This window comes from Micromesistius poutassou (genome assembly GCF_964030765.1).
Source record: "Micromesistius poutassou genome assembly, chromosome: 13".
NCBI lineage: Eukaryota > Metazoa > Chordata > Actinopteri > Gadiformes > Gadidae > Micromesistius > Micromesistius poutassou.
Window position 1 is genome coordinate 16,587,080 of NC_140283.1, and position 27,183 is coordinate 16,614,262.

Here is a 27,183-nt window from a genome sequence, read left to right on the forward strand (position 1 = left end):
AATGTGAGACAAAGAATCAGGGAGAGCACAGCACAAATCCTATTTGGACCACCCACTCTCTGAACAAACACAAGGCCCCCACAGTCCCCAGTGATTCAAGCACACGTCCGGCTTTCAACCAAATCAATGGAGCACATTGGCTGGGATCTGAACCAAAACACTCACCCTGACTCACTGCAATTATCCCACCGGTATAACAAGCACGGCATTTGAACAACGGACAACAATTGACCCCTAACCCCAAATTGGGTACATTTGAGTTAACAGTCATATTACATAACAATGAAAGTGTATAAATATGTTGGATGTTTGCTTTATAAGTGTTGCCTTGGCATTTAGCCTGGTTGAGTGTGGAATTATAAATGAGGTTGCAGCATCTCAAACCAACCAATACCTTGGATTCCCCGACAGCATATTGAAATGCGAAGGTGTTTCTCATAAGGGCCTTCGATGCCTTGTTGAGTGGCCTACTTCTAAATTAAATTATTACTCGCCCAGTGAGCTGGCAGAAATCCGGCGCTCTTGTATCACCAGGGAGTAGTGATTCCCTCTATATGCGTATCTCTATCTATATGCACAGATCATAGTCCTAGAGTCTGTTGCAGTTCTACAGAGACAGCAGAACACAACCCTTTTTGTTGAACAGTGCATCATAGTGTAAATCAATCATTCTGCGTGTAGTGTGTGTATTTTTGTCGTTCTCCAAAGAAATCATTGTTTGATCTACCCACTTTTGCATCCATGCAAAGGTAAAAAAAGTACTTTATTCAAGTTTGTGTGTGTGTGTGCGTGCTTGTGTGTGTGAGAACCAAACGGCCCAAGGGCTTTACTTCATAAACTGACAGACACATATGTACATACATGTATACGCACTGTACAATTGACTATACAATGTGTATTCAACGATAAAACGGAAATTGATTCAGGTTTCACTCTCACTTTTTTTTTTTTACAGTGTTACCATAACAAAGCTGTTGGCTGCTGTAGCGCTGCAGACAATGACCTCAGCAGCGCAAACAAGTGTCTCCTGCCTCCTGTGTCCTGAGGGTAACCATGGGGTTGGCATTAGAAAACTGCACAAACTTGTGAGGAACTGGACAGACGGGTCGAGGCACCTTTTGATTCAAACTGGTGTTTGATGTGATTCCATTGTTGCCCCATATCGCTCTTTCTCTTTCTCTCTCTCCTATTTTATGTGTTTGCGCTCTTTCTCTTTTCTCTTTGGATTTTCCCCCATCTTGCCTTTGCTGTCACTCTCCGCTGATCTCAATCTCCCCCTCGCCTTTTTGAATTACCTCTTTCTGGGAGTAGTCCCTATTTTCTCTCGCTCTCTCTCTCGCTTGCTCTCTCTTTCTCTCTCTCTCTCTCTCTCTCTCTCTCTCTCTCTCTCTCTCTCTCTCTTTCTAGGCAGCAGTATTGATGAGGGCAGCAGCATCCCTCTGTCTGCAGGAAGATTGATAATCTCAGCTATACTCCTTGGCTTGTTGTACAAGCATATGCACACAAGCACATACATACATACATACACACACACACACACACACACACACACACACACACAAAATGCAAGCATATGCACACACACAAAGCATAAAAGAGCCCAAGAGGACACACATTCGACACACAGTGTGTGTCCAATGTCTCACTGTTCCCCCCTCAAGACAGATGGATAAAGAGAGAGAGAGAGAGAAAGAGAGAGAGAGAGAGCGAGAGAGCGAGAGCGAGAGAGCACATGTTTACACTGGCATGTGCGCCCTCAACTGATACAGGAAGGGGTTTGTGTTGTGTTCATTGCTTCACACACATGGATGTTTTGGAGGCATGAAAACACACTGTGCTGTGTGTGGGGGGAACAGTGAGACAAGTGTTTCCCTCGTCTCACCGCTGGTCATGTGCTGTGTGATGTTCCCTCTTCCTCTGCGCCATGTTGGAGGATTCCAGATACCATCTCAGCATCCCCACACATCCCCAGTCATCTTCTTATCTGGTTCACTGTTACGAATTGTGATATTGATTTTGCCATACATACATACTTACATACGTGTACTACAGTAGTACTACTACATGTACTAAATAAATATCACTTGACAAAGTCACAAAAGAGCATCCATTTCATGCTGTCTTTATTTACATATTCTGGCTTGGCTTGATTGTGTTCTAAACGCTTCTAGCCAGAATATAGTACAACGATGATTGGATAGGCTCAGCCTATCAGGTTTGGCCATAAAGATTCCCAGACAGCACTTATCAAGCTATATACGGATACCTATACCATTGTCACACATCCGTTCGAGCTAGACCTCGTGACCACGCCCCCGACCTGTTCTCGCCCACAATGGCTTCCCCAACTGACTTTGAAGGCCGCCATTGGATTTGAATGCATAAAGCCACAATTTGGCTTTGGTTATGGTCCCCGCTAACCAATAGGGGATTAACAAAGGCAGCGCTTAGGACCTGCTGAGTCACAGGGCCACAGGGCGCTACCATCTTTAATCAACAATGATTAGTGAAAACCAATTACAGGTTTTCAGGTGCCATGAGTATAGCTTTGTGTGAGCGCATTGCTTTCAGTGCCACGGTAGACCGAGGAAGCAATAACAGCTAGAAGGAAACAACTTAATCCATAGAAACGATTGTAGGACAAGGAGACTCTGTGTGCGTGTGTGCGAGTGTGCTGTATGTATGTATGTGTGTACGCTTGTGTATGTACTACTGCTAATGTAAAAAAGGGCCATATCAGTGCCTAATGAAATTCATATTAGGAAGAGGAAGTTTGTTTCCCCGCTGTCTGTCCATTATTCATATACACACACTGTACACACTGTTGAATGAGGAACTACTTAATTGAGGGATACTTCTGACGCATGTATATACTGGCACATTTGGCATACAAATGGGAATATATCAGCAGTCTTAGCAGAATATATTAAATGAATCGTGTACTTTCCGTTTAGGTCATACCAGTTGACAAGGAGGCCAAAGGAGAAAAGTGAAGCATACAATCTTCTTGTCCATGAGTGTTGAATAGTCAATAAAACAGTGACTTATTATTGATTATTCAATCAGGAAAGGAAAGTACCCCAGGTTAATACCATGCCATGTATATCCTTCTATGCTCCTACATACACTCACACACACATACACCCATGAGTAGCTAGATAGATTATAGCACTGTGTCTCATGCACTTGGAAAACATATGCATGCAACATTGTATCTGACAATCACCTTAACATGAATAACCACACATATTGAGACATTCTCGGTTTGCAATCGGTAATGGTTCATGGGAAGTAGCAAAGTGTTACAGTTAATTTAGGCTGTTATGTCAGTCCAGAGGCAGCGGACGACTGTCTCGGTCTGCCGTAAGCCGAATGCCAGACGTGTCTCTTAATTGATGCTTTCCGACTGGCGGTGACGTCGCGCCAATAACGCGGTGCCATGGAGCACCGGCTCTCTCCCATATACTCTCCAGGGCGATTCGCATGCACTTTACATAGCCACTGCGGCGTGCGCGCTAACACGCCACCGACCGCTATATCCGGAAGGGAAATTCATGCTGCCAACGCCGGTTTGTGTATCAAGCAAAAGGGGAGCGATCGCATGTATGCATGTATTAACCATATCACGTACATATTTTTTTTGTGCTACTTTAAATCGGCTACGTGGGAGATATTGCCAAATAACGTGGTTGTAACGGTCGATAGAATCGCTCTCCTAGCCCATTTGTGGATAAAGCTGTCATTACTGCAACGAGGCCAAGCTGTCACATCTGGCAAATCTTCTTTACGACCCCCCATCCAAGTTAAAGTCTCCTCCAATACTGGGTCACCACTCGAATTAAAATGTAGAGATAAACTTACGAATGCCAAAATGAGACGCACTGTTGATATAAGAGACCCCCCCCCCCCCCCCCCGTGTGTGTGTGTGTGTGTGTGTGTGTGTGTGTGTGTGTGTGTGTGTGTGTGTGTGTGTGTGTGTGTGTGTGTGTGTGTGTGTGTGTGTGTGAATATACGTGCATGTGTGTGTGTGTGTGTGTGTGTGTGTGTGTGTGTGTGTGTGTGTGTGTGTGTGTGTGTGTGTGTGTGTGTGTGTGTGTGTGTGTGTGTGTGTGTGTGTGTGAATATGCGTGTGTGTGTGTGTGTGTGTGTGTGTGTGTGTGTGTGTGTGTGTGTGTGTGTGTGTGTGCACGCGCGTGAGTGTGTGTGTGTGTGTGTGTGTGTGTGTGTGTGTGTGTGTGTGTGTGTGTGTGTGTGTGTGTGTGTGTGTGTGTGTGTGTGTGTGTGTGTGTGTTTTTTTCCCGTGTGTTTTTCGCCAAACATGAACCCATATCACACACTGCCAACGCATCGGCACCGATGCCAGTTCCCAGCGTCATATGGCCAGACCCGCTGTCACGAGCTGATGCACACACAACACAACAAAGCTCAAACACTTCATCTCGCCCACTCTATCAAGTGCAGCCCCCCCCCACCCCGCCACCCGCCCCACTTACCTCCGATGGTGAGCCGTTTTTTCTTTCTTCCCCTTTGGCCTTCGTTTTCTGGCTTGAATAGCCATCACTTTCGGGTTAGGATGACATGTATGGTGACAGTGATGATACACGTCCGGGTGCGGATGAGGATTAAGAGAGACAGGTCAGGGAGAAGCGTAACACATAGCACATATCAGTCAGACGGGATTTCCCGTGGGGTCCCAGCATCATTAACCAAACATCAAAATACAGCGTAACTACATTGCGAAAGTATCGCCATTTCCTTCCACATGCCTGTAACCAAAACGAGCAAATATGTTCGTGGGCTGAAAGATACGCACCTTTTCTGGAGCTCATGTTTCCTCCTCTTCCCTTCAGTCGGAGCGGGTAGCTCAGCGGAGGCAGCCGGGTTCTCTCTCTCTCTCTCTCTCTCTCTCTCTCTCTCTCTCTCTCTCTCTCTCTCTCTCTCTCTCTCTCTCTCTCTCTCTCTCTCTCTCTGTCCACTACTCTACTCAGCTAGTACTATATACGCACACACAGACAGAGACACAGACACACACGCACACGCACACTCCTGTAGTGTCTCTGCAAGGACGCGCACTCCCTCTATCGCCAGAAGAGAGAAAAACGTTCATTCATGGCATAACTTACGCCTCTTGAGTGGAGAAACTTGAAAGCCATTGTAGGCCTATGTATTGATTTTATTAATGTATATCGGGCACGACATGTTTGCATTCATGTGCAAAATTAAATCGTTACAAATAGCCACAAGCTACTTTTTTATGTGCGCAATTGTACGCAAGCTGATGCAATTAATTAGGCCTATCCTCCTTGTATTCAGCAACAACCTGCATCTCCAGTACAAAATGTTCACTCAATGAAACACTCTGTGTGGTCTTTAGACCTATGCTGTATTGCCATGACTTTTCAAAATAATTCTCAGAACTACCACGACCGACACTCCAAAATGCATAAATCAAAGAATGTAGGATATAGTTTACATATCTTCACTATGGTTTTCTTCAATCGGTTTCATTATCTGCGGTGAGACGGGTCGTCGATGCCAAAAGGCCCCGCTGGGATTCGAACCCAGGATCTCCTGTTTACTAGACAGGCGCTTTAACCATCTAAGCCACGGCGCCGGTAGGAGAGAGACCGGCAACAGTCCTAGTTGACCCATTAGCGAGGAGGTTACGGCTTTCAGAAGCGACTTTTTGCTCCAACGGCTGCATCGACAAAGCGCAAATCTATGTGCATCTATCATTTTATGAACCAATGTTTACACGCCGCTTCGTTTTTTTTTATTTTAAATATCATACAAAAGATACTTGGTAAGTATTTCATACAGGCTAGCATGGTCACAAACGTTGGCGAAACCCTGCTACACGGCGCCTCAATTTGATTGGCAGCCTTGTAGTGGGCGGGATTTAGGGCGGGATCTGATCTGTTTCCGGAATTAATCGTACACGTGCAAGGGAAATCTGGCTACGTTCACTGTGCGCACTGCTCTAAAATCCGCCACAAGTAGGTAGGTGGTACGCTATCAAATACAAACAGCCCATGCACATTTTATATGCACTTACGATTGACTACACTATTCTGTTTGCCCACTACTAGAGATATTATATTTAGCTCGTTAGCTTGGCCCGGTGCGTTGTTGACGCCACACGTTGTACTGCCTGAGACTGACCCTTTGACAACAGCGTTAATGTCTTTCTATATCCGTTAACCCTTGTTTTGTAGTTCCTGCATCTAATCAATCGCTGGAATTACAACGGTGGTTCTGTGTGGGGAGGAAGTATTTGCCTCCTTCTGAATCCGAGCCTGTGTTTTTCATTTCTATAACGGTAAGTGAATGCCAACAATATGGTAGTGTTTCAGCCTCACGGTATGCTGTCGCTACAACCATGAAACTTTTACCGTCGTTTATGTTAATAGGGTCACTGGTTTGTTAGGTGGGGTGACAATGGAAGAAACGGAACCCGCACTGGTCCCTGTCCAAGGGGGTGAAAAGCGCGTCTGTCCCGAGGAGGAGAAGGAGGAGGCTGTGCCTGCGAAGAAACCCAGGGTTAATGATAATAATGGAGGCAACTCCAAACATCCAGTCGAAGAGGAAGATGAGGAGGAGGAAATGCCCAAAGATGAGGAGGAGGATGGAGAGACCTTTGCGGACATGATGAAACATGGCCTGACAGAGTTGGATGTTGGCATTCTCAAGTTCATCAGCGAGCATAAGGGATTCTCTGGTATTCTGAAGGAGAGGTAAGATCTATCCAGCAGTTAAAAGTATTGTGTTAGGTTAAACCATTCAAATACCTAACCTAATCTTGCTTTTTGTGTTTAGATATTCAGACTTTGTTGTTCATGAGATCAACAGAGAAGGCAAGACTGTGCAGTTGGATGACCTTTCCATTCCTCCAGAGGAAGAGGTAAGTCACGTCTGAACTAACTAGTGCAGTGGCCATTCAAAATGTTCGGAACAGGACGATTGCCTGGTCTCTGGTCTTGCTCATCCAAACAACCTGCAACCTCTACCCTGCGCTTCCTTTGATCCTCAGCAATAAACTCACCATCTATGAGGTTTACATTCGGCTGAAAGGTTGTCGAGAAAATCGAAGATGTACTTACAGAGACTCCTTCCATTTTATTTAGATATCAAACTGGAACGCAAATCTATTGCACAACCAACACTTGTCATATTTATAGTAAATATACAACTCCAAATCACCACATACACTTCCATAATATATATGCATGTCGTTATTATATCTTTGTAGTGACTGTGCAGTATTTCATAAAGGTAAGTTGCAGTCATTCCCACACCGGTCCTTTAAGATGGACGTATTCCTCGACCACGTCTGGATTGAGCGATTAAGTGCAGGCCCAGATGAAACGATGCAGGATGCTCATATATACGTTGTGTTGCAGGAGGCCCCAGAGCCTGAGCCCGCACCAGAAGACCCGGATGTCCTGACCGAGGAGCAGAAGAAGGAGCTGGGGGAACTGCAGCTGTTTAAGAACAAAGAGGGCGACGTCTCCATAGAGGTGGGTGTGCATGGCAAGAAGGGCGCCCTATTCGCATAGGTCGATGCACCGTTGAGGTATTTTCTAACATACTGGTGGCCAGATTTCATGCAGTTCATCAAGATGATCAATTTTAGTTTTACATGAAACAATGTGATTTTCTTTTTGCACATTTTTTAATTTGGCTTTACTATTTTCTGGGGGAAGAGAATGAAAAGTCTGTGTCTCTCCTGCCATCGATAGGTCGTGGACGACACCAAAGAGAAGCGGACCCAGATCCACAAGGCTATCAAGACTCAGTTCCCCGGTCTGGAGACCAAGACTGAGGAGAGGGACACTCGCAAGTTCATCGTGGCCTACCACGCCGCTGGCAAGAAGGCCCTGGCAGGTAAATAGACGGGTCAGGAGCAGGGTCCATATGAATGGACATGGGTAGCATTCTATTTGGGGTCAGTTGTATGGGTGGGTATGTTGGCATTTCAGATGGCATGTATAGAGAATGAAGGGGAACATTGACGCAGATTTTTCATAGTTAAAGTTTTAACCATTTAAAAATGTTAAAGTAGAAGGATTTAGGGAGCAGTGGGGTATACCACTCGCTTAAGATGAACGTTAATTCATGGCCGGGCACAATTTACGCCTCTTGAGTGGAGAAACTTGCCTAATCCAAATGTATCAAACCATTGTTTGCTAATGTTATTTTAACCAAAATAATTTGAGGTTCTTAAGAGGCAGACAATTTACACAATTTACGCCTCTTGAGTGGAGAAACTTGCACGCCATTGTAGGCCTGTGTATTGTTTTTATTAATATACCACGTACCACATATCTAAGCATTCATGTGCAAAATCAAATCTTTACAAAAATCCACAAGCTACTTTTTATGTTAATTTTACCTAAACTGAAACAATTAATTGTGCCTATCCTTCTCGAATTCAGAAACAACCTGCATCTCTAGTACAAAATGTTCACTAAATGAAACACTTTGTATGGCTGTGTGGTGTGTTTAGGCCTATGCTGTATTGCCATGACTTTTCAAAACAATCTTCCGAAATACCACGACTAACACGCCTAAATGCCTTAATCGAAGAATGCATGATATAGTTTACATATCGGACTTCTTCGCTATGGTTTGTGTAAATCTGTGTCATTATCTGCGGTGAGACGGGTTGTCTATGCCAAAAGGCCCCGCTGGGATTCGAACCCAGGATCTCCTGTTTACTAGACAGGCGCTTTAACCATCTAAGCCACGGCGCCGGTAGGAGAGAGCACATGTTGGGATATTGCCAACCATACTCCTAGCTTTTGAATGCTTGCATCACTTTGAGATTTAGCTTCAAAGTTATATAATAATAATAATAATAATAATAATAATAATAAAAAATATGGGATTTTTATAGTGCTTTTCTACAATGGGAAAACCTTTGATTAAAATTTCCTGGCCTTTCCTGGTGTTTTGGTGCATGTTCTTGAACGTGTAGCTTGGCTTTCTCTGCCCTCGTGCATGTATTCACCACGGGCGCCTCTAGCACAAGACCATGCCATGCATGCAGAAGAGGACCATGTGTCTCATGACATACCTGCATGTTGCAATGACGTGGATAAAGCTTCTCATTGGAAGCCTCGATTTTGTGTCAAGCCAAGCGCTTACATATCTTGCAGTGGTTCAAATGTCCTCCGCCTTCTACTGTGCGATACCTTTGAGCTGCCAGACAGATGCGACACTGCTGTGCACTTGAAATGGAGTCGAAATGACTGTAAATCGACTCTTCGGTGGTATCCATGGTCTGTTACAAAACACAAATCGCCAAGTGTTTTAACATGGAAAGTAACCACCAGGAAACGCAGAATTAATCCTGCAGAGGATTTATTTAGTGACCTGGGTGAATGTGCTGCACCTCCATATGGCTTCATCACCCCACCCAAGTTGTGTATTCTGAAAACCAACACTGCCACGCCAGCCCTTGCACGCCCATCTCATTGTCGACGGCCTGTCCCCTCCGACACAGACAGAAATGTGTGAGCAGCTTTTACTTAGTAACGTGTTTCTGTCGTCCCCCTTGCTGTTCCCTGGCGGGGGGCAGAGGTCAGAGCAACAGCAGGTAAGAACTTGATGTCCACTCGGCACAAAGGAAGCAGTTTTCTTTTAAAATGATGACTTTCAAACGGCGGGTGAAAATCATATTGGGAGTGAGAATGGACATGGGTTTAAACGCTTTTCCTTAAAAGCGTGAGAGTGTGCTTGGGTACGCTGTACTGCTTTTTAACAACGGGGTTAGGAAGTGATTTTGTATCCATTATTGGGTCTATCCGGAACCGTACCAGCCCGATTCAACTACAGTCAAGTGGCGGTGTATTTGTGTCACTTCTAAAAGGGTCTGCGCTTTGACCGACGATAACCTGTTGTTTTGTCTCCATTAAAAGCACCGCGGAAACACTCCTGGCCCAGAAACCGTGGTAGTTTCTGCCACTTCGTCCTCTACAAGGAGAATAAGGACACTATGGATTCCATCAACGTTCTCTCCAAGTTCCTCAGGTGTGGACATTCCCCCCCTCCCCCCCTCCCCCCAATGCACTTCATTAACACAAGATCTGAAAAAGATAATGATTCCTTACAACTCACGTGGTTCTCCCAGCATTTAGGTAAAACAAGGTTTTATGGTCCTTCATGCTTGCCACCAGTTTGGCTTCTCCGTGACATGAGTTTCATACCACAGAGTGCCCGAAGGTGTTCTAAGAACATGGGCAATGGGGCTTATTTTAAAAAACCCTTATAGAGGAGATGGATAAACATCCATTACTCATTGTATTCTATTAAATAGCCGGAGCTGAACATTATCATTTTTGAGTTTCGTGGAGGTCCTTTACCCCTTTTAAAACAGTGCACACAGTTGATCAAGATCAGATTCCTAAGCATGCTTGTCTTTCCAGGCTCAGACCGAATGTCTTCTCCTACATGGGAACCAAGGACAAGCGGGCCATCACCGTACAGGAGATTGCGGTTCTCAAGTGAGTCTTTAGACCTATCCAGAACCAGGACGCTCCCTCCCTCTTTACACGTTATTGGTGGTGTGATAATTGTAATGATTTGACTTTACTTTCCACTGCACATGGTAACCATGCACCCCCCCCTCCCCACAGGATCACTGCAGAGCGACTGTCTCACCTCAACAAGTGCCTGAATAACTTCAAGCTGGGGAACTTCTGCTACAAGAACCATCCCCTGAAGCTGGGGGAGCTCCAGGGCAATCACTTCACCGTGGTCCTCAGGTCGGTGCACACAGGCGGGTGGTGTTGGGGCTGTAACCTTGACCAGGATGTTGGTGACCTCAAATAGATGGTTGATGTTATTGCTGCTACTACCTTCAATTTATGTTGAGCGTCATCAACCGCAATGGAGCGAGTACGGTCGTTGTCTGAGCGTCATATTTTATATATTAGGGATGTGCAGTGAATTTAGATGCTGGTTCTTAAGGAGCAGGTATTGGTTAGGATGCCTACAGGTAGGCACCCTAAAATCCAAAATAAATATTTTGGATGGACAGTAGGATAGTAGACTATCCCACCTCCATTGTATTGTTCTCCTTGTCCTCCTTGTCAACTGTGGTGTATCTGACTGTTCAGAACGGATGGAGTGTGAAACGTCCATGTTGTGTTGTGACGTCAGGAACATCTCAGGAAGCCAAGAGCAGGTGGAGCAGGCCCTGAAGTCCCTGAAGGAGACGGGCTTCATCAACTACTACGGCATGCAGCGCTTCGGCACCACCGCCGTACCCACCTACCAGGTTGGAAAGTAAGAGCTCCTGGTCGAACTGAAGCACGCCAGGGTTTTGTGCTACGCAGTCGATGGCACATTCTAGGGCCCAAAGTGTGTGGGTGTTGGTGTGTGTGTGTGTGCGTGTGTTGCTTTATTGTTGTGGCTAAATTGTTAATTGTGGACTTGTTATTCTCTTCAGGGCCATCCTGAGGAACGACTGGAGCGAGGTGGTGGACCTGATCCTGAAGCCACGACCCGGAGGTAACTGGGAAGGGAGGGAGCGAAGGGAGGGAAGAAAGGGGGGGAGGAAGCGATGTTCCTTCCTTCCTTCCTTCCTCGTGCAGTAAAAAGTGGTCCTTGACACTTCCCCCCCCCCCCCCCCTCCAGCGGAGAAGGGCTACCTGGTGCGCTGCCGGGAGGAGTGGGCCAAGTCCCAGGACCCGGAGGCGGCCCTGAAGAAGCTGCCGGTCAAGCGCTGCGTGGAGGGCCAGCTGCTGCGCGGCCTCTGCATGTACGGCAAGAAGAACATCATCACCGCCTTCGGACTGGTGGGTCTGCTTTCAGAATCTGAACCGCCCGGCAAAACGACTCGCAACGGCCTCTCGCAGCCGGCTCACCCCCTCCCTAGCACAGGCGGGTCTCTGTTCACTCGCTGACTGATGTGTTTTGAGAGATGTATTGTTCAACTGGTGGGAGCTTCACATCGCTGTTTCAGAGAGGCAATGCAAACTTGCACAAGCATATGACTGTTAAAACTATTTTCAACAGTTTGTTTTGCGCCCTTACCAATCAGATCTTTTCAGCTCTTTCCAGATGAAACGTTTTGCAGCGTTGTCCTCCTGCCTTCGCAGTAACCGATGTCTCTGTGTTTCTTCTCTCCAGATCCCGCGTAACAACCGTCTGATGTACATCCACAGCTACCAGAGCGTGGTGTGGAACACCATGGTGAGCCGCAGGATCGAGGCCTTTGGCCTGAAGGCGGTGGAGGGGGACCTGGTGCTGAAAGGAGGTAAGCACTGCCTGGGTCATCTTCCTCACCGTTGGCCTTAGTCGCCTAGCGGCCACCGGTTGGTAAAAACCTCAATGCAGACTCCTTTTTCAGCTTCCCCTCCTCCCCCAGCTAGCGTATAGACGAGGGCACAGAAGTGTACATTTATATTGTCTTTTGTTAAAGGTGTTAATTAAACACATCCTAAACCCTTGCTACTGCTTTTCTTGCGTCCATAGGCACAGCACACATATTATCTGCAGAGGAAGCGGAGGGCCTCTCCATCCATGACATCGTCATGCCTCTGCCTGGCTATGACGTCATCTACCCCTCCCACCATGGTAAGATCTCTGTAGATGCTCATGTTGCTATACTCGGGGCATATTGCTATAATCTGGAAATATATATTTTTGAAATATTTCAAATGCTTCCATCAGAACTCAACTTTTGTGTTGTCTGCACTTTAGTAAAAAAAATGAGTAGATGAAGAAGTGTTGGCAAACCATTGTTTGCTTAAATTTCAACAAAATGATATGAGCTTCTAAAATGGACGGCTATCAACAACATTGACCAGTTTTGATTAAAAAAAAAATTGAAACGTCAAACAAAATGAACGTTTCCAAGCAGCAAAGATTATCTTGCAAGCGTACAAAGGGCATGTTGTGAAAGACATGCACCCAAAGGGAAGTGAGTTGCTCAGGCCCTGGTTGTGTGACAGTGGGGAAAGGCTACAGGGAGATGCTGACGGCCGACGGCCTGGACATCGACACCATGAGGCACAAGGTGAAGGACTACTCGCTGGCCGGGGCCTACAGGCGCGTGGTCATTCGGCCCAGTGACGTCAGCTGGTCAGTAAGCCCCGCCCTCGCTCTGCCGATGCATTATTAAACACGCCCACTCTCTAGTCTCACAGGCTTCTACTGTTAAAGTCATAACAAAAGAAAATGAATGGAATTGCTAATCTTGTATTTCTGATTCATATCGCTACTCTGCACTCTCAAGGTCCAGTACCAAAACGTTTTTTGTGTGTAGCTACTCTGATTTTGGATGACTTTTACCCAGACTTAGCTTACTAACCCTAACCCTAAAAACATATGCTTAAATGATGATTGTAAATTGAGCAGACGCTTCAAAATCAACGAAATTCAGATACAGCTCATTTAGAAGATGGGGGGGTTTTGCATCTTTGCTGTTATGAGTTGACTGTGCCACAGCCGTGTTGGTAACACAGAACGCCCAACAGCAATAGACTCATGAAAACACAGTAGTACCTGATCATCATAGTAATATTAAACTAAGTAATACTAACCCATTCTCTTACACTTATCGTCCATACATATGCACCTGGGTCTCTCCTTGTTCCCTTATCATTTTATTTGTTTTTAACATTCCTACCCTCTTAGTTTTATATTGACAAAGCTGGGTCAGAAAGAGGCCCCTGCATTTTTTGGTATATCTGTGTGTTGGTTGGCTAGTCACGTCAGGCTGAAGTCTGTTCAGTTATATTCCACCGTACTGAGTGTATATAAAGTGTGGGTGTCGGTTCCTCCTCTCCAGGGAGGTGATCCAGTACGATGACCCCAGGGTCTCCCTGGTGCACACAGACGTGGAGAAGCTGGAGGACAAGCCGGGCCCAGTGTTCAACACTGGTAGGTCAACTGTGGCTTGTTGTGCGTAGCACCGAGCTACATCCAGGATAATTCAAGCCCTGGGGACCCATGGGTGTATGATAGGAGCGTGGGGGGGGGATCCTTTTTCTAGGGTTTTTACTGAAAAGTATAGGAACGCCTTTATTCATCTCCCCTGTTGCTGTACAGCTGTGATAGATGTTTCATTTGACCAACAAGATAACATTTAAGCGCATAAATAAATTCTGTCCCTAACCCTTTGACCACAGCTGAAACTCCTCTATTGATAGACATTATTCACTGCATACATTATTCATTCATTCACTATTTGGCCTAATGGTTTGTTTTTCTTTTTTGTTTCCCCCCCCCCCCCCCCCCCAACAGAGGGCAAGTACCGAGCTCTGCGCATGGAGTTCTCCCTCCCCCCCTCCACCTACGCTACCATGGCGATCCGGGAGGTGCTCAAGATGGACACCAGCATCAAGAACCAGACCCAGCTCAACACTACGTGGTTCAACTGACCTTCAGGATGAGAGGGACTGGACCGCTGTTAAAAGCTGTCCTGCAGCCGTGCACTGTGGCGACTTACTGATGTGAGTGTGTGTGTGTGTGTGTGTATATGTGTGTGTGTGTGTGAGGGTTCTAGGTGAATTTAAGTCCCCCCTTTTTTAAGCAACGTTCTGTGATTATATTCAACAAGAAGAATAAGCAGCAATTTATTATCCAACTCCTTTTTCTTTTTTATCCGGCAGTTTTTACTCTTAGCTTTCCAATTGTGTTTTTTATTTGGGCTACGTGCTCTTAGGCATTACTGGATTGACACGTGGTCCTTTTTTGAAAAAGGTTAAATTAATTCACATATAAATATGTCATACTGCACAGGATATCATGTGCGCTACTTGTATAGAAATCTTTTTATGATTGTAAATTGATTTGCCTGGATTGGAGAGATTATTAAATGTTGAATGAAGTATCAAGAGTGAGATTGACATTTTTTTATTCATGGTGATTGCCCTGACATATTTCTTCACAATTTGGTTAATTTCATACAATGTAAATGGTGGTTCATTAGTAGCACTACGACATAATGCTGGGTGAGCTCCCCCTAGTGGTTCTAGATGGTACTGTTGACTGGCCACATCCTGTGCACATAGGCTAACATGTCAACATCCTTACAGAAAGGAGGTAAAGAGGATTCATCCAACTCAATTGTCTATAGAGTTATATAGCTATACTTTACACCTAAAACATACTCCACACAGATGTGACTGAGTTGTAAATACAGGAGTAGTATTCCTCTCCTTCCTCTGTTCTCCAGTGTAAGGCAAGAGCTGAGTGGGTGGGATGATGCAATGCAAAACTATTCATCTATATTTGGTATGACGGGCAGCCCTACTACTGTCAGTAAACCATGCCATAAACTGTATAATACCAGTTGTAAAGCTGTAGCCAATTATGGCATTGCAGTTAATCACAGTGTACAAATATTAAGAGCGACTTTAAGAGGTGTAACAAAATTGCAAGCTCTATCATTTACAATCCTTGTAAAAGATATTGAGCGTTTTGCCAGTCGCTCTCTTGATAAAGTCCTCCAACTGCTGGACGGACGTCTCCTGGACCTCATTATCGAGCCGTCCGTTGCGCCCCAGAGAGGCGAACGTGGGGAACCTGGAGAACTCGGGGTACGGCGCGCTGCAGTCGTAGTCGTCGCAGCAGTACGCCGACCACACGTAGTCGGGCACGGTCACGCGGTCCCCGTCGAAGTGACGGATGACCCTCCCGGAGGTCAGCGCCCCGGTGACAACGTAGGCCGTGCCCAGGCAGTAGTTGTTGAGCCGCCGGCGTGTGACCTTCTCCTGCGCCGCCCACGGACCCACGCTGAACTCTTTGACCAGCGGGACCACGTTGGTCAGGGTGTAGGTCGCCGCCTGGTCCTCGAATTCGCTCTGGTGCTGGTCTGGGTTCAGCTGGCCGCGCACGATGTCCACGGTGTCCCGGTAGTCTTCCAGCACCGCCTGGGCGGCGTCGTCGGCGCTGAGACGGAGGTCCCTCTGAGGGAACGGCTGCATGTCCCGGGAACCCACGGCGATGGAGAGCTGAGGGGGGGACGCCGTTACATTTGGGACAGTTGACCTGTAGTCAAGCTCTTGGTTTACGGATGCCGTAACGACATCCTGATAAAGTCCATGGTTGTAAAGTAATTGTGTCGGTCGAGGCCGTTTTAGAATGAGATTAGTCATAATGGGCAACAAGTTCACTGAATGATAAAACCGTTTCACAAAGGTACACAAAAAGAATCAGTATTATTATATAACTATATCAACAGATACATAATGTATATTTACATTCAATGGTTGAAGTGTTTTTTTTGTTTGTTTTTTTGAGAAGCAAACTACTAAAAGAAAAAGAGATCTCCAATACACCACCTGTGGCTCATACATCCAAGGAACGTCGACCATCCTGGAGCCGTCGGTGCGCTTGAAGGTGTAGGCAGAGTAGACGGGGATCCGGTGGAGTGTGTCGTACAGCGTCACGAAGCGGGCCATTCCATGGTAGTACTGGCAGATCAGCTCCAGCGGCGGGCCCTGGAGGCCCTCTGGCAGCGTGCTCATGTACAGAAACTTCCGGCAGGCAGGGACTAGCTTTTCCTGAAGGTCCGCTTGTGTCATCGCCACCCAGACGAGAAGAACGATGAGCGTTTGAGCCACAGAGGGCTTTTCCATAACGGTTAATTTTGTACCCCCGACGGTATTAAGAGTTCAACAGTATCTCTCGACGGTTTCTTTCTGAGGAACTTGAGCCATGCAACGGGCAGCATCTCTGTATGTATGCAAATTCTTATCTTATTCCGTTTCATTGTTCATGGCTGTAACTGCCACCAACTGTGTGGTGGATAGCCATAGAAAGAAACAGGTGAGTTCATATTTCTTTAAGCGCGGCAACATGAGCAACAAAGAACTCTTTGTCATTCCTCATCCATTAGGCCTGCTTCAGATATCTAGACTAAAACTCTTGTGGGCTTACAGCTGAGAGATATAGGAACCACATTGCAATAGAAGGCATTGAACCGATTATTTACCTCCGGACAGAAATATAACCACACAACAAAAAATACATCATAAGCTTCTTATAAATAGATGAACACGGTTCTGTATGCAAGAGAGAATTACACATACATGGAATATTGCACACAGTGTTTGTATGCATGTTCAAAAGTCTATACATTTGAGCCATTTATTTCATGTGGAACACATCAGTACACACATTTGTTTGTGACTATGTACATTATAAGGGGCTGGCCATAAAACCCTAATTCTATTGTGAAACCAGATGACCCAATTTAGGCTCCTGTTTAACTGCACCCCCTCCTAGAGGGTTTCCCATGGCAACCCGGTTATACTTTTCCCTTCTTTCAGACTCCGGTATTGACTTAGCCTTTCACTCTTGTTTGTGTTTACCACCAATCTCCAGTGTCAGGGAAGACCGTGGAATGTTTTAGAACAACATCTGTTCCAATAACGTCAGGTTCATCGTGGGGTAACCCCCTGTCTCGCTGGAAACCATCCACTTCCTGTTGACAAACAGGGCTCGCTCGTCAGCTCGTACCAATGACCTCCCAAAGTGACCGCCATACAAAGAACTGTCTTCCTGTGTGTGAATCTATCCATCTGTCCATCGGCATGTCTATGAAGGATATTAAGTGGCTTCATGGGTCTTATACAGGCCAAGATTACATGATATGAACTTAATAGTGTGTTTTATGTCATTGTATATTCCAGTGACTGAATCTGTTGGCAGGTCATGTGACAAAAGCAAGCAATATATCTTGAGGGAGCACAAATTTATAATGATAGTCTTGTGTCTGAGCTGAATACCCCTGTCTGTCGAGTAAGTATCCGTTTGTTGTGATGTGGATACATAGGGATCAGATTACAGTCAGTTCAACTCAAGTTGGCTGAAATCTTTGAAGTTTTGTCTTTCAGCTTGCCAGATTTACATACTGTATGCATCACCCATTTTCTTTTTTCTTTTTTTAAGGGCGTTTCTGTCTGTGAATTACAAAGATGCCCTCTTATGTTTGCCGTGTGTGTGTGCTTGTGTGTGTGTTTGTGTGTGCAAGACAAGGAGCACAAAAACATAGTTTGAGAAGGCCTGTTTAGGTCCCATTTGTTTTAGTGTGGGGTTAACAGTTTTTTGTGACCACTTTTGTGTATATGTTCTACAAGGAATATGAATAGAAGAAAGAAGTGTCTGTGTGTGTGTGTGTGTGTGTGTGTGTGTGTGTGTGTGTGTGTGTGTGTCGGGGGGGGGGGGGTTGTCTGTCTCGGGAGGTGAGTGTTTGTGTTTGGGGGGGGGGAGGGGCAGCATATGCAGATCTAGTAAGTTCTGTAGGGGTGGTCCTTGCATGGGAACAAGAGACAGAGGAGATTGTGTGTGTGTGTGTGTGTGTGTGTGTGTGTGTGTGTGTGTGTGTGTGTGTGTGTGTGTGTGTGTGTGTGTGTGTGTGTGTGTGTGTGTGTGTGTGTGTGTGTGTGTGTGTGTGTGTGTGAGAGAGATAGGGAAAGAGGGAGGGAAAGTTGCACTGCTATATATTGGGACTTGGGTTACAGTCACGCCCTCAGTAGTGAAAAGGAAGATGACGCAGAGGCTACACAGAACACTGACGAGGTAGGTGTCATATCAACATCTTCAATTCCTTCATAATTGTGGCTCATATATTTTCAGGTGATGAATAGGACCGACATTTAAGTGCTAAATTGTGGAATGGGAAGTGAAATTAGTTTTAAAAGGTTGTATCTTGTACGTATCTATACATGTGCATGCATGTGTGTTTACACTATGTATCATGGGATGGGATGACGTGTTTCTGAGGAAGATGTAACAGTCATTTCATCTGGTTATTTCTTTCTGTTCCCAGATTGTTGTAATTGGTGATAAAATGAAGACAAAAAAATGAAGAAAGAAATTGAATAGAAAGGAGAACGTTTCTTTGTATCTCAGAAGACATATTTTTAACACAGCCAAGATACAAGATAATCTTCATTCTGGGATCATCGGTTTTGGCATCTTAACTCCAACATTTTCCATGGCAAACCTTCTGCGATAGAAGGCGGACCTACCGATGGAGACCAATACGTCCGACCCAGGGTATCCCCCCTTCTCCTCCTCCCCCTCCCCTCCAGCCCTCCACCAGTGTGACTACACCGACTGGTCCCCGTCCTACTCCATCATCCCCTCCGTCTACCTGCTGGCCTTCCTGGTGGGTTGCCTGGGCAACGGCCTGGTGCTCTGGGCCTACCTGAACCGGGCTGAGGGAAGGAAGGCCGGGAAGACCTCCAAAACCACCAGCGCCGCGACCGCCGCCATCAGCAGAGCGTTCCTCCGCAAAATCCTCAGGACCAGTCGCTACGACGTCCGCTCCGGTGGAGACCCCCGTTTGAGCGGGACCCCCAGCCGCTACACAGCCACGCCCGACGGCGGCGGCGGCGACAGTGCCCCGCCTTGTTCCCCCTGTGCGTCCTCCGTTCCATCCCCTCCGCGGCCCCCTCGTTCGCTCACCGACTCCCTGATCGCTAGCCTAGCCTTGGCCGACCTGTGCTTCCTGGTCACTCTGCCCCTGTGGGCGGCGTACACGGCGCTGGGCTACCACTGGCCCTTCGGACAGCCCCTCTGCCAGGTCAGCAGCTTCCTGACGGCGCTCAACATGTACGCCAGCGTGTTCAGCCTCAGCATGCTGAGCGTGGAGCGCTACTGGGTGCTTGTAGGGCGGCGGCACTCCGGCCACCACCACCACGCCCCGAGCGGCTGCCCCGGCGGCCGGGCGCGCTGGGTGGTGGGGGGGGTGTGGGCGCTCGCCGGGGTCCTGGCGCTGCCCGGTTTCCTGCTGCGCTCCGTCAAAGAGGTGGAGCTGGGGGAGGCGGACGCCTACGACTACGACTGGACGCCGGAGCCCACGGAGCCGGCGGCGGCGGCGGCGGCGTATCCCAGAGACGTGCTGCTCTCCTGCCAGATGGACTACTCCATGCTGATCGGAGACGACCTGCCGGACCCAGAGCGGGAGCGGGCCAAGCTGTGGTGGTCGGCAGCCCTGAGTCTGAAGTCCACCCTGATCGGCTTCCTCCTGCCCCTCGTCATCCTGCTGGTGTGCTACTGCTCGCTGGCCCACCTCCTGAGCCGCCACTTCGGCCGCGGGCCCCGGCCCGACCGCAGGCGCCAGCAGCGGCTCCTGCGGGTCATCGTGAGCCTGGTGCTGGCCTTCTTCCTGTGCTGGTTGCCCCTGCACATCAACAAGACGGCGGACATGCTGCTGGAGCTGGGGCTGGTCCCCTACTCCTGCTCCCTGGACCAGGCCCTGCTGGCCGCCCAGCCCTACGTCACCTGCCTGGCCTACCTCAACAGCTGCCTCAACCCGCTGCTGTACGCCGCGTGCGACTCCTCCTTCAGGAGGAGGTGCAGGGAGGCTCTGCTCCTCCAGTGCCCGACGCGGAGGACCAGGAAGAGGAGGAGGAGTCGGAGGAGGTCAAAGGCGAGCGAGGGAGCGCCGGCAGAGGGTGGAGGAGGAGGAGGAGATGGGGAGGGGGACGATGAAAAGAGCTCTGCTTTTCCCACGAGAACCCAGGAGGAGACGGCGGATGGCAGCGAGGGGGGGGAGGAGGGGGGAGGAGGAGGAGGAGGAGGAGGAGGGGAGGGAGGCGAAGTGGATGGATGTCGCGATGCAGGCCAAGATGCCGTCGTAGAGTTCACATTTCAACCCTGACTCAGACATTCCTGTTGCTGTCCCAGTAACTTAATGTGTCCCTTGATGGGTTCAGTCGGAATGTACTGGAACCAAGTACTACAGAAGTTCAAAAGAAAGATGACACCGAAAATACACTAAAACTTACCCGGAATTTCATTTGTCTGGGAAATATGTTTTTAAGCCGATGATAGATTAATGATCCATGTCATAGTCCTTTTAGTTGGACTGAGTACTGACCTGGATCAACTGCTAAATTTCAGTCTGAGACTGTATATGGAAATATTAAGCCCTTCATTTCATGTGATCTGTTGTTTTGTAAATGTGTTTTGTTTTTTGCTGTGTTTGTGTTTAATAAAAAGCTTTTTAAAGATACTATGAAACTATGAAATGTCTATTCATTGGCAAACGTGTAATATTTTAAATGTCGCAAGAAAGCTGGGAGATTTCCCCAGTTGCAACTCGGACGGCTGGTGTCCGAGGCATCTGGAACACACCATATGAGCCAAAATAATGTCGTTCCACACCCCGCCAACCTCCACCACACTAGAACAGTGTGAAACAGGAGCGCCAGAGCATTTTTTTTTCACCAAAACCGACTCACCGGGCATTCATTGCTACTAGTTGTATCATTAACAGCGTATATTTTCACTAAGGGGCTAAGATTAAATGATGCAAATGAAATATCTATCTATTCAGCTTTTTTCTATTCATTAAACTTTGAAACCAATGAGCCTCTGATACTTTAACTGCTTAAGACGTCGTAACCATAGGCGTCTATTACGCTGGGGTCGAGTACCCACCAGTTTTCGTCAGGATTCACTTTGTACCCACCACTTAAAAAGACAAAAAAACTTGAGTTTAAATATTATGGATTATTACACGGCTCTTCTCAGTGCTGTGGAACACTCCATTCACTTGCATGGGCCTTCCCGACTTCCGGCGGTGAATTATTTTTTGATAATTGACCATTGCTAAGCACATAATGACCGCGCTGTCAAGGAAAGCAAGCCACCTCCGCTTCGCATCAGTGTCCGCTTCGCCCTGTCGGGGCTTATTTTCCCGATAATGACCGGCGTTCTATACATTATCCCTTAGCCTACTTATTTTTGTATGAGCTGCCAGCCTGGCTTGGACAATGAATGAGGTATCAATACCGATACTCTTTGGCTGGGATGCAATAACGAGGCATCAGACAATGAAGTCATTTTAGCCTGAATACATAGGTAAAAATCACCAGAGCAGGTTGGTAGTACCATGGACATACAGAGCGATAACCTGTTGAACTAAATGAATGCAGACCACTGCCACATAAATAAAGGTAAGACGCAATATTTATTGCTTAAGATTTGCTGGTGCAGTGGGGAGGTCTTTTGTGTTTTTTGCCCTCAAGTGGCCGGCTGTTTTAACTCTTGCAATTGATGTTAGCCATAGCCACCAAGTAGCCTAACTTATCCACGGTTTGCGTTCGTACAGTGTTGGGTATCCCTGACCCTAGGCTCAGAGATCAAGGTCATCAACACATGTTCACTAGCCCTCCCAAGAAGTTCACACCGCTCCGTTTAAAAGAGAACAAGCTCAATTTATAATTATTATTTGAATAATTACTATTATTAGTATTTCGATATGAAATGCAATCTATATTTTTTTTTTGGGGGGGGGGGGAAATGTACTGATTCCTTTGATTAAATAAATACAATCAATTCGTTTTTTTTATTTGTTTGTCCATGCATTGTGTAACAGGCAATAAATGTCTTCTTTATGAATTGGGTGTGACTGTACGGATATTTGATGTATGACTATAATGTCATCGCCTTGTTTTTGTTTGTATAAAATATGTACAGATATAGATTTAATACATGTAAATGTTTGACTAATATATTGGAACACTGTTCAAATATACAATATAAGAATATTAAAGTAACAATATAATGTATTCTTTTATTAATGTCATTTGAAACATTTAGTGTCATTTGGATTTCTGTACGTTTTGATAAGTTCATCACTTTGACAATAAATATCTGAGCTGATTGATTTTATTATTTTTTATGCCGTTATAGCATTTCTATTTTGTGAATAAACAAACGCAACTATAAAGACTTTCATAGTTGCATAATTTGCCCAAATGTTGTAATTTGCATATTTAAGTTAAGTAAGTTGTGTTCTATTTTTTATGTTCTATAATAGTAATTGTATCAATACAGTTATAGTTAATTAGTTATGTTACACATTAGGCATTTTTTTTTATTATTATTTTTATTATTTTCATCAAAAGGAAATACACCATCATACGGTGTAATTTCATACTTCAATCAGCATACAATTCCTGGTAGTAACAGTATTCCTCTACTCCATATGGTTTTAAACCACACTCACACATCCACATAATATATACCATTTATTCCCACTCATCCACATATCGTTCACCTTTTAAACACACAAACCCAAACACACACCCACAGTTTGTAACCCAAACCCACCCACCCACTCCCACCCCCGCTCAACACACACACACACACACACACACACACACATATATCTATGGCGGCGCACACCTGCATGTAGTTCCGCTGATTATTCGCTGATTATTTCGCGGGTCTCGGTGCGTCTCCATTGAGCCTCACTGTGCTGCTGCTGCTCCGTCAGCTGTTGGCTCCACCACATCAAACAGGTTAGATTGAAGAAGACGCTGAGCCGTCTCCATTACACGGTTAATATTGACGTTATTTTAGTAGTTTAACCGAAACATGGTTAGAAACGTCCGGTTGAAGTTATAAAAGTAACTAATGATCCGTCTGGTCCTTTTGTTTTCCAGCTTGACCGTCGGGTTAATTAACGAACACTTTTTGAAGTAAAACGGCCCGCTACATCCGGACCTGCTGTGAGTAGGACACTTATTTATAATTTATCTTAATTGTTTTTTACTCTAGGCCTACTTGATAAGTTGAATAATAGTAGTTCTGGATGTATGTCGTCGTAAGCAGTTTTTAATTGAGTTAATTGATATTTTTCGCCGGGTGACGCGGCTGCAGATATTTATCAATGACTCCATGACGGAGTTGGCGGCGGAAGACGTAGGGGGGCGGGGCCATGACGTCACACAATGACTCCGCACTCGGTTACCGTCGTAGTTAGATGGGAAAAATAACTTATTTTAATAACTTATTTGGATTTATTGGATTAATCACTAATTAAAACACACACCCACACACACAAGCCGTAAAACGAATCTCGTTGCTCTCCTTCACAGCTCAAGAAGAAGAAACAGATTCTGTGAGTATCACGATCGAACCACGAAGAAGAAGAAACTGCGAACTGTAAGTCACAACATTTTCTTTTAATGCTGTGGGCTGACAGCGTTTAGTTTGAACCGGTTCTCAGGCCCTGCCCTACGTAGGCCCTGCCCCGCCCCACGTAGGCCCTGCCCCGCCCCACGTAGGCCCTGCCCCGCCCCACGTAGGCCCTGCCCCGCCCCACGTAGGCCCTGCCCCGCGACACGTAGGCCCTGCCCCGTGCCACGTAGGCCCTGGTCTCTCTCTCTCTCTCTCTCTCTCTCTCTCGCCCCCCCCCCCCCGGTTCTCATGCCTCTCATTCGTCCCTAGAAGATACTTTATCCGTCCACTTTCCTACTAAATTCCTCATCATTGCATCACATCCCATGTGTGTTGTCCTACTGATAAGGGTGTGTGACTGACTGACCAGAGATGCATGCGAGGGTTCTGCGCTGTTTGAGGCCTTCAGTTGTGTAGACGTTCCCCCTCAGGGGAACCTAGTGTTTAAGAGGCCGTCGCCACGTCAGTTACATGAACTGGAACGTCCTTCAGGATGGAGACAGGGACTCCTCAAGGAGACACACCAGGGGGCGAGATGTGAGGGCTGTCCCTCTCAGCAACTAGAACCCAACCTGGTTCCTGCACCTGAGAACCACGGAGCACGTTCCAACGTTTCCCTCCGTACGCTTTGAAGCCCTAGCCCCCCCACCACTGGTCTCTCCATCAAACCCTCCACTGGTCTCTCCTCTCTCAAAGACCTACAAACCCAGCGCTGGTCTCTCCGTCAAACCCACCACTGGTCTCTCCTCTCTCAAAGACCTACAAACCCACCACTGGTTTCTCTTCTCTCAAAGACCTACAAACCCACCACTGGTCTCTCCATCAAACCCTCCACTGGTCTTTCCTCTCTCAAAGACCTACAAACCAAGCGCTGGTCTCTCCATCAAACCCTCCACTGGTCTCTCCTCTCTCAAAGACCTACAAACCCAGCGCTGGTCTCTCCGTCAAACCCACCACTGGTCTCTCCGCTCTCAAGTACCTACAAACCCACCACTGGTCTCTTCTTAAAGACCTACAAACCCACCACTGGTTTCTCTTCTCTCAAAGACCTACAAACCCACCACTGGTTTCTCTTCTCTCAAAGACCTACAAACCCACCACTGGTTTCTCTTCTCTCAAAGACCTACAAACCCACCACTGGTCTCTCCGTCAAACACCTACAAACCCACCACTGGTTTCTCCTCTCAAAGACCTACAAACCCTCCACTGGTTTCTCCTCTCAAAGACCTACAAACCCTCCACTGGTCTCTCGTCTCTGCGGGGCGATGGCCTCCGTCGCCCCCAGTCGATCGAAAGGGAGTCGGGTTCAGATTCCCAAATCTGGAGAGGCGGAGATAGGCGCCGCGAGGCGTCCAGTGCGGTAACGCAAATGACCCCGGAGAAGCTGGAGGGAGTCCCGGGAAGACTTCTCTTTTCTTTGTGAAGGGCAGGGCGCAAAGACCTACAAACCCAGCACTGGTCTCTCCGTCAATCCCGCCACTGGTCTCGTCTCAAAGACCTACAAACCCAGCGCTGGTCTCTCTGTCAAAACCTCCGCTGGTCTCTCCTCTCTCAAGGACCTAAAAACCCACCACTGGTCTCTCAAAGACCTACAAAACCTCCACTGGTCTCTCCGTCTAACCCAGCACTGGTCTCTCCGTCAAACCCTCCACTGGTCTCTCAAAGACCTACAAACCCAGCGCTGGTCTCTCCGTCAAACCCTCCACTGGTCTCGTCTCTCAAAGACCTACAAAGCCACCGCTGGTCTCTGTCAAAACCTCCACTGGTCTCTCCTCTCTCAAAGACCTACAAACCCTCCACTGGTCTCTCCTCTCTCAAAGACCTAGAAAACCCTCCACTGGTCTCTCCTCTCGTTTGGCTTTGTATTCCTTTGAGTATTGTCATTTGTGTAAATACAATCTAATAACTGAAAATAAAGAGGTGTGATCTTTAACCTGGTACTGGTCAATCTTTGCATGGCATGGGGCACTACTTCATGTGAGGGGCAATATTTAACCTGGCATGGGGCACTAAGTGTGAGCAGGGCAATTGTTGACTTTGCACGGGGCATTAAGTGTGAGAGGGGTGATCTTTAACCTTGCATGTGGCACTAAGTGTGAGAGGGGCAATCTTTAACCTGGTACTGGGCACCACATGTGTGAGGGGAAATTTCTCTACTTCTACTTGGCTTGTATTACCTGAACATTTTTAATTTTCAGCTATAGGAGGATGCTACTCTTCCTGAAATACCCTTGAGTGTCATTTGGTCGGATGTTTCTGATGACTCAAGTCTGTGGCCTAAATCAAAGAGGATAACAAAGTGGGTGTTCAATACAGCAAGAGCCTGGAGCGATCTAGCATCTGGATCTCAATTCGACCTTCTACACACTGGACAGGATGACTTGAGTGTCATGCAGCTTGGACTGTAGTGTGACTGAATCATGCAAACAATGGGAAGCGACAATGGCTACTTGGTACAATGGATGATGGACTAACGGCATTCCGAATGGACAGAATCGGATGAGAAACCAACCAACTAACTGAAGATGGAAGATGAAACATTCTGCAACGTGGCTTCCCTACCTAACCTCAACATGATGGACTGCTGGCAAGCCCTCTGGATCTCCTGTACTCCTGCCCTGAGATCCAAGTATTTCTCGGGCTGAATCGGAAACCATCTTGGAAACATCCCAACTAGCGTCCCTGTCGAGCTGCAGTTGTGCTCTTCTTCAGAAGAGGTGAAGAAAGCCTCACTGGGGCTTCAAGGTCTATGAAGAGGAACGTTGAAATGTGCGCCATGATTCTCTCCTGTAAGAGCTGTTGTATTCTAGTCGCCGAGAGGGGGAGCCTCACAGCCTACCCTTTGGCGTTTCTCCTTGGGGAGTCCCTGTCACGGTCTTGACGGACGTTCCAGGTCATGTAACTGATGTCACGACAGCCTTTTGAAAACTTGGTTTCTCCTGAGGGGGAACCTCTACAGAACTGTAGGCGTCAGATGGCACAGTATCCCAGCATGCATCTCTGGTCACTCAGATCACACCCTGATCAGTAAGGCAACACTCATGCGATGTGCATGCGATGTTTTAGAGAGTAGTAAGGAAGTAGACAAAAGGCATGAGAACAGTTTGTTATTTTGTACTGTTGTCAGCCTTGTTTATGGGTGGGAATTATTTGCTAAATGGGGGGGATATGAAATGTATAGTCAATTATTTGTACATGAACCAACAGCAACAAACTACTAGATCTGCTCAAGGTAAGTCTGTTGGC

The 27,183-nt window shown here is 46.8% G+C and overlaps 3 protein-coding genes and 2 non-coding genes across 7 annotated transcripts in view; 2 read left to right on the plus strand and 3 right to left on the minus strand.

Annotated features, from left to right (window-relative positions):
* srpk2 (SRSF protein kinase 2) overlaps positions 1–4,922 on the minus strand; it is a 47,346-nt gene extending 42,424 nt beyond the window's left edge. Inside the window, exons 1-2 of the mRNA XM_084477162.1 lie at positions 4,814–4,922; positions 4,494–4,560 (exon numbers count right to left, since the gene is read on the minus strand). Of these exons, the coding sequence (XP_084333288.1) occupies positions 4,494–4,560; positions 4,814–4,829 (83 nt within the window). The 5' untranslated portion in view covers positions 4,830–4,922. The remainder of the gene's footprint in view (positions 1–4,493; positions 4,561–4,813) is intronic.
* Positions 4,923–5,540: 618 nt separating this feature from the next.
* Positions 5,541–5,614, minus strand: AC3HAE_027827 (transfer RNA threonine (anticodon AGU)). Its single transcript has one exon. It is a non-coding gene; the product is annotated as a tRNA-Thr (tRNA).
* Positions 5,615–5,905: 291 nt separating this feature from the next.
* pus7 (pseudouridine synthase 7) lies at positions 5,906–14,834 on the plus strand. Of its 3 annotated transcripts, none has more exons than XM_084476953.1 (17): positions 5,906–6,000; positions 6,216–6,319; positions 6,411–6,734; positions 6,817–6,901; positions 7,401–7,517; positions 7,740–7,884; positions 9,921–10,032; positions 10,428–10,505; positions 10,638–10,766; positions 11,164–11,289; positions 11,453–11,514; positions 11,641–11,801; positions 12,136–12,262; positions 12,481–12,582; positions 12,960–13,089; positions 13,799–13,890; positions 14,254–14,834. In XM_084476953.1, the coding sequence occupies exons 3-17, from the start codon at positions 6,439–6,441 to the stop codon at positions 14,388–14,390; spliced, it is 1,899 nt and encodes a 632-aa protein (XP_084333079.1). In that variant the 5' UTR covers positions 5,906–6,000; positions 6,216–6,319; positions 6,411–6,438; the 3' UTR covers positions 14,391–14,834. The 3 variants fall into 3 exon arrangements, with proteins under 3 accessions (XP_084333079.1, XP_084333081.1, XP_084333080.1); XM_084476955.1 differs by having other exon boundaries at positions 6,428–6,734; XM_084476954.1 differs by having other exon boundaries at positions 5,906–5,996.
* AC3HAE_027829 (transfer RNA threonine (anticodon AGU)) lies at positions 8,680–8,753 on the minus strand. Its single transcript has one exon. It is a non-coding gene; the product is annotated as a tRNA-Thr (tRNA).
* Positions 14,835–18,991: 4,157 nt separating the features above from the next.
* On the plus strand, positions 18,992–20,729 carry aplnr2 (apelin receptor 2; the record flags this gene model as incomplete). The annotated part of the gene is made up of 2 exons (XM_084477163.1): positions 18,992–20,395; positions 20,682–20,729. The coding sequence occupies 2 exons, from the start codon at positions 18,992–18,994 to the stop codon at positions 20,727–20,729; spliced, it is 1,452 nt and encodes a 483-aa protein (XP_084333289.1).
* Between the last annotated feature and the right edge of the window lie 6,454 nt (positions 20,730–27,183).

Coding starts and splice junctions, on each gene's coding strand:
- pus7 (XM_084476953.1), top strand. CDS start 6,439: ATGGAAGAAACGGAACCCGCACTGGTCCCTGTCCAAGGGGGTGAAAAG. Junction 6,735..6,816: donor TCTGGTATTCTGAAGGAGAG/GTAAGATCTATC, acceptor TTTTGTGTTTAG/ATATTCAGACTTTGTTGTTC. Junction 6,902..7,400: donor CCATTCCTCCAGAGGAAGAG/GTAAGTCACGTC, acceptor GTTGTGTTGCAG/GAGGCCCCAGAGCCTGAGCC.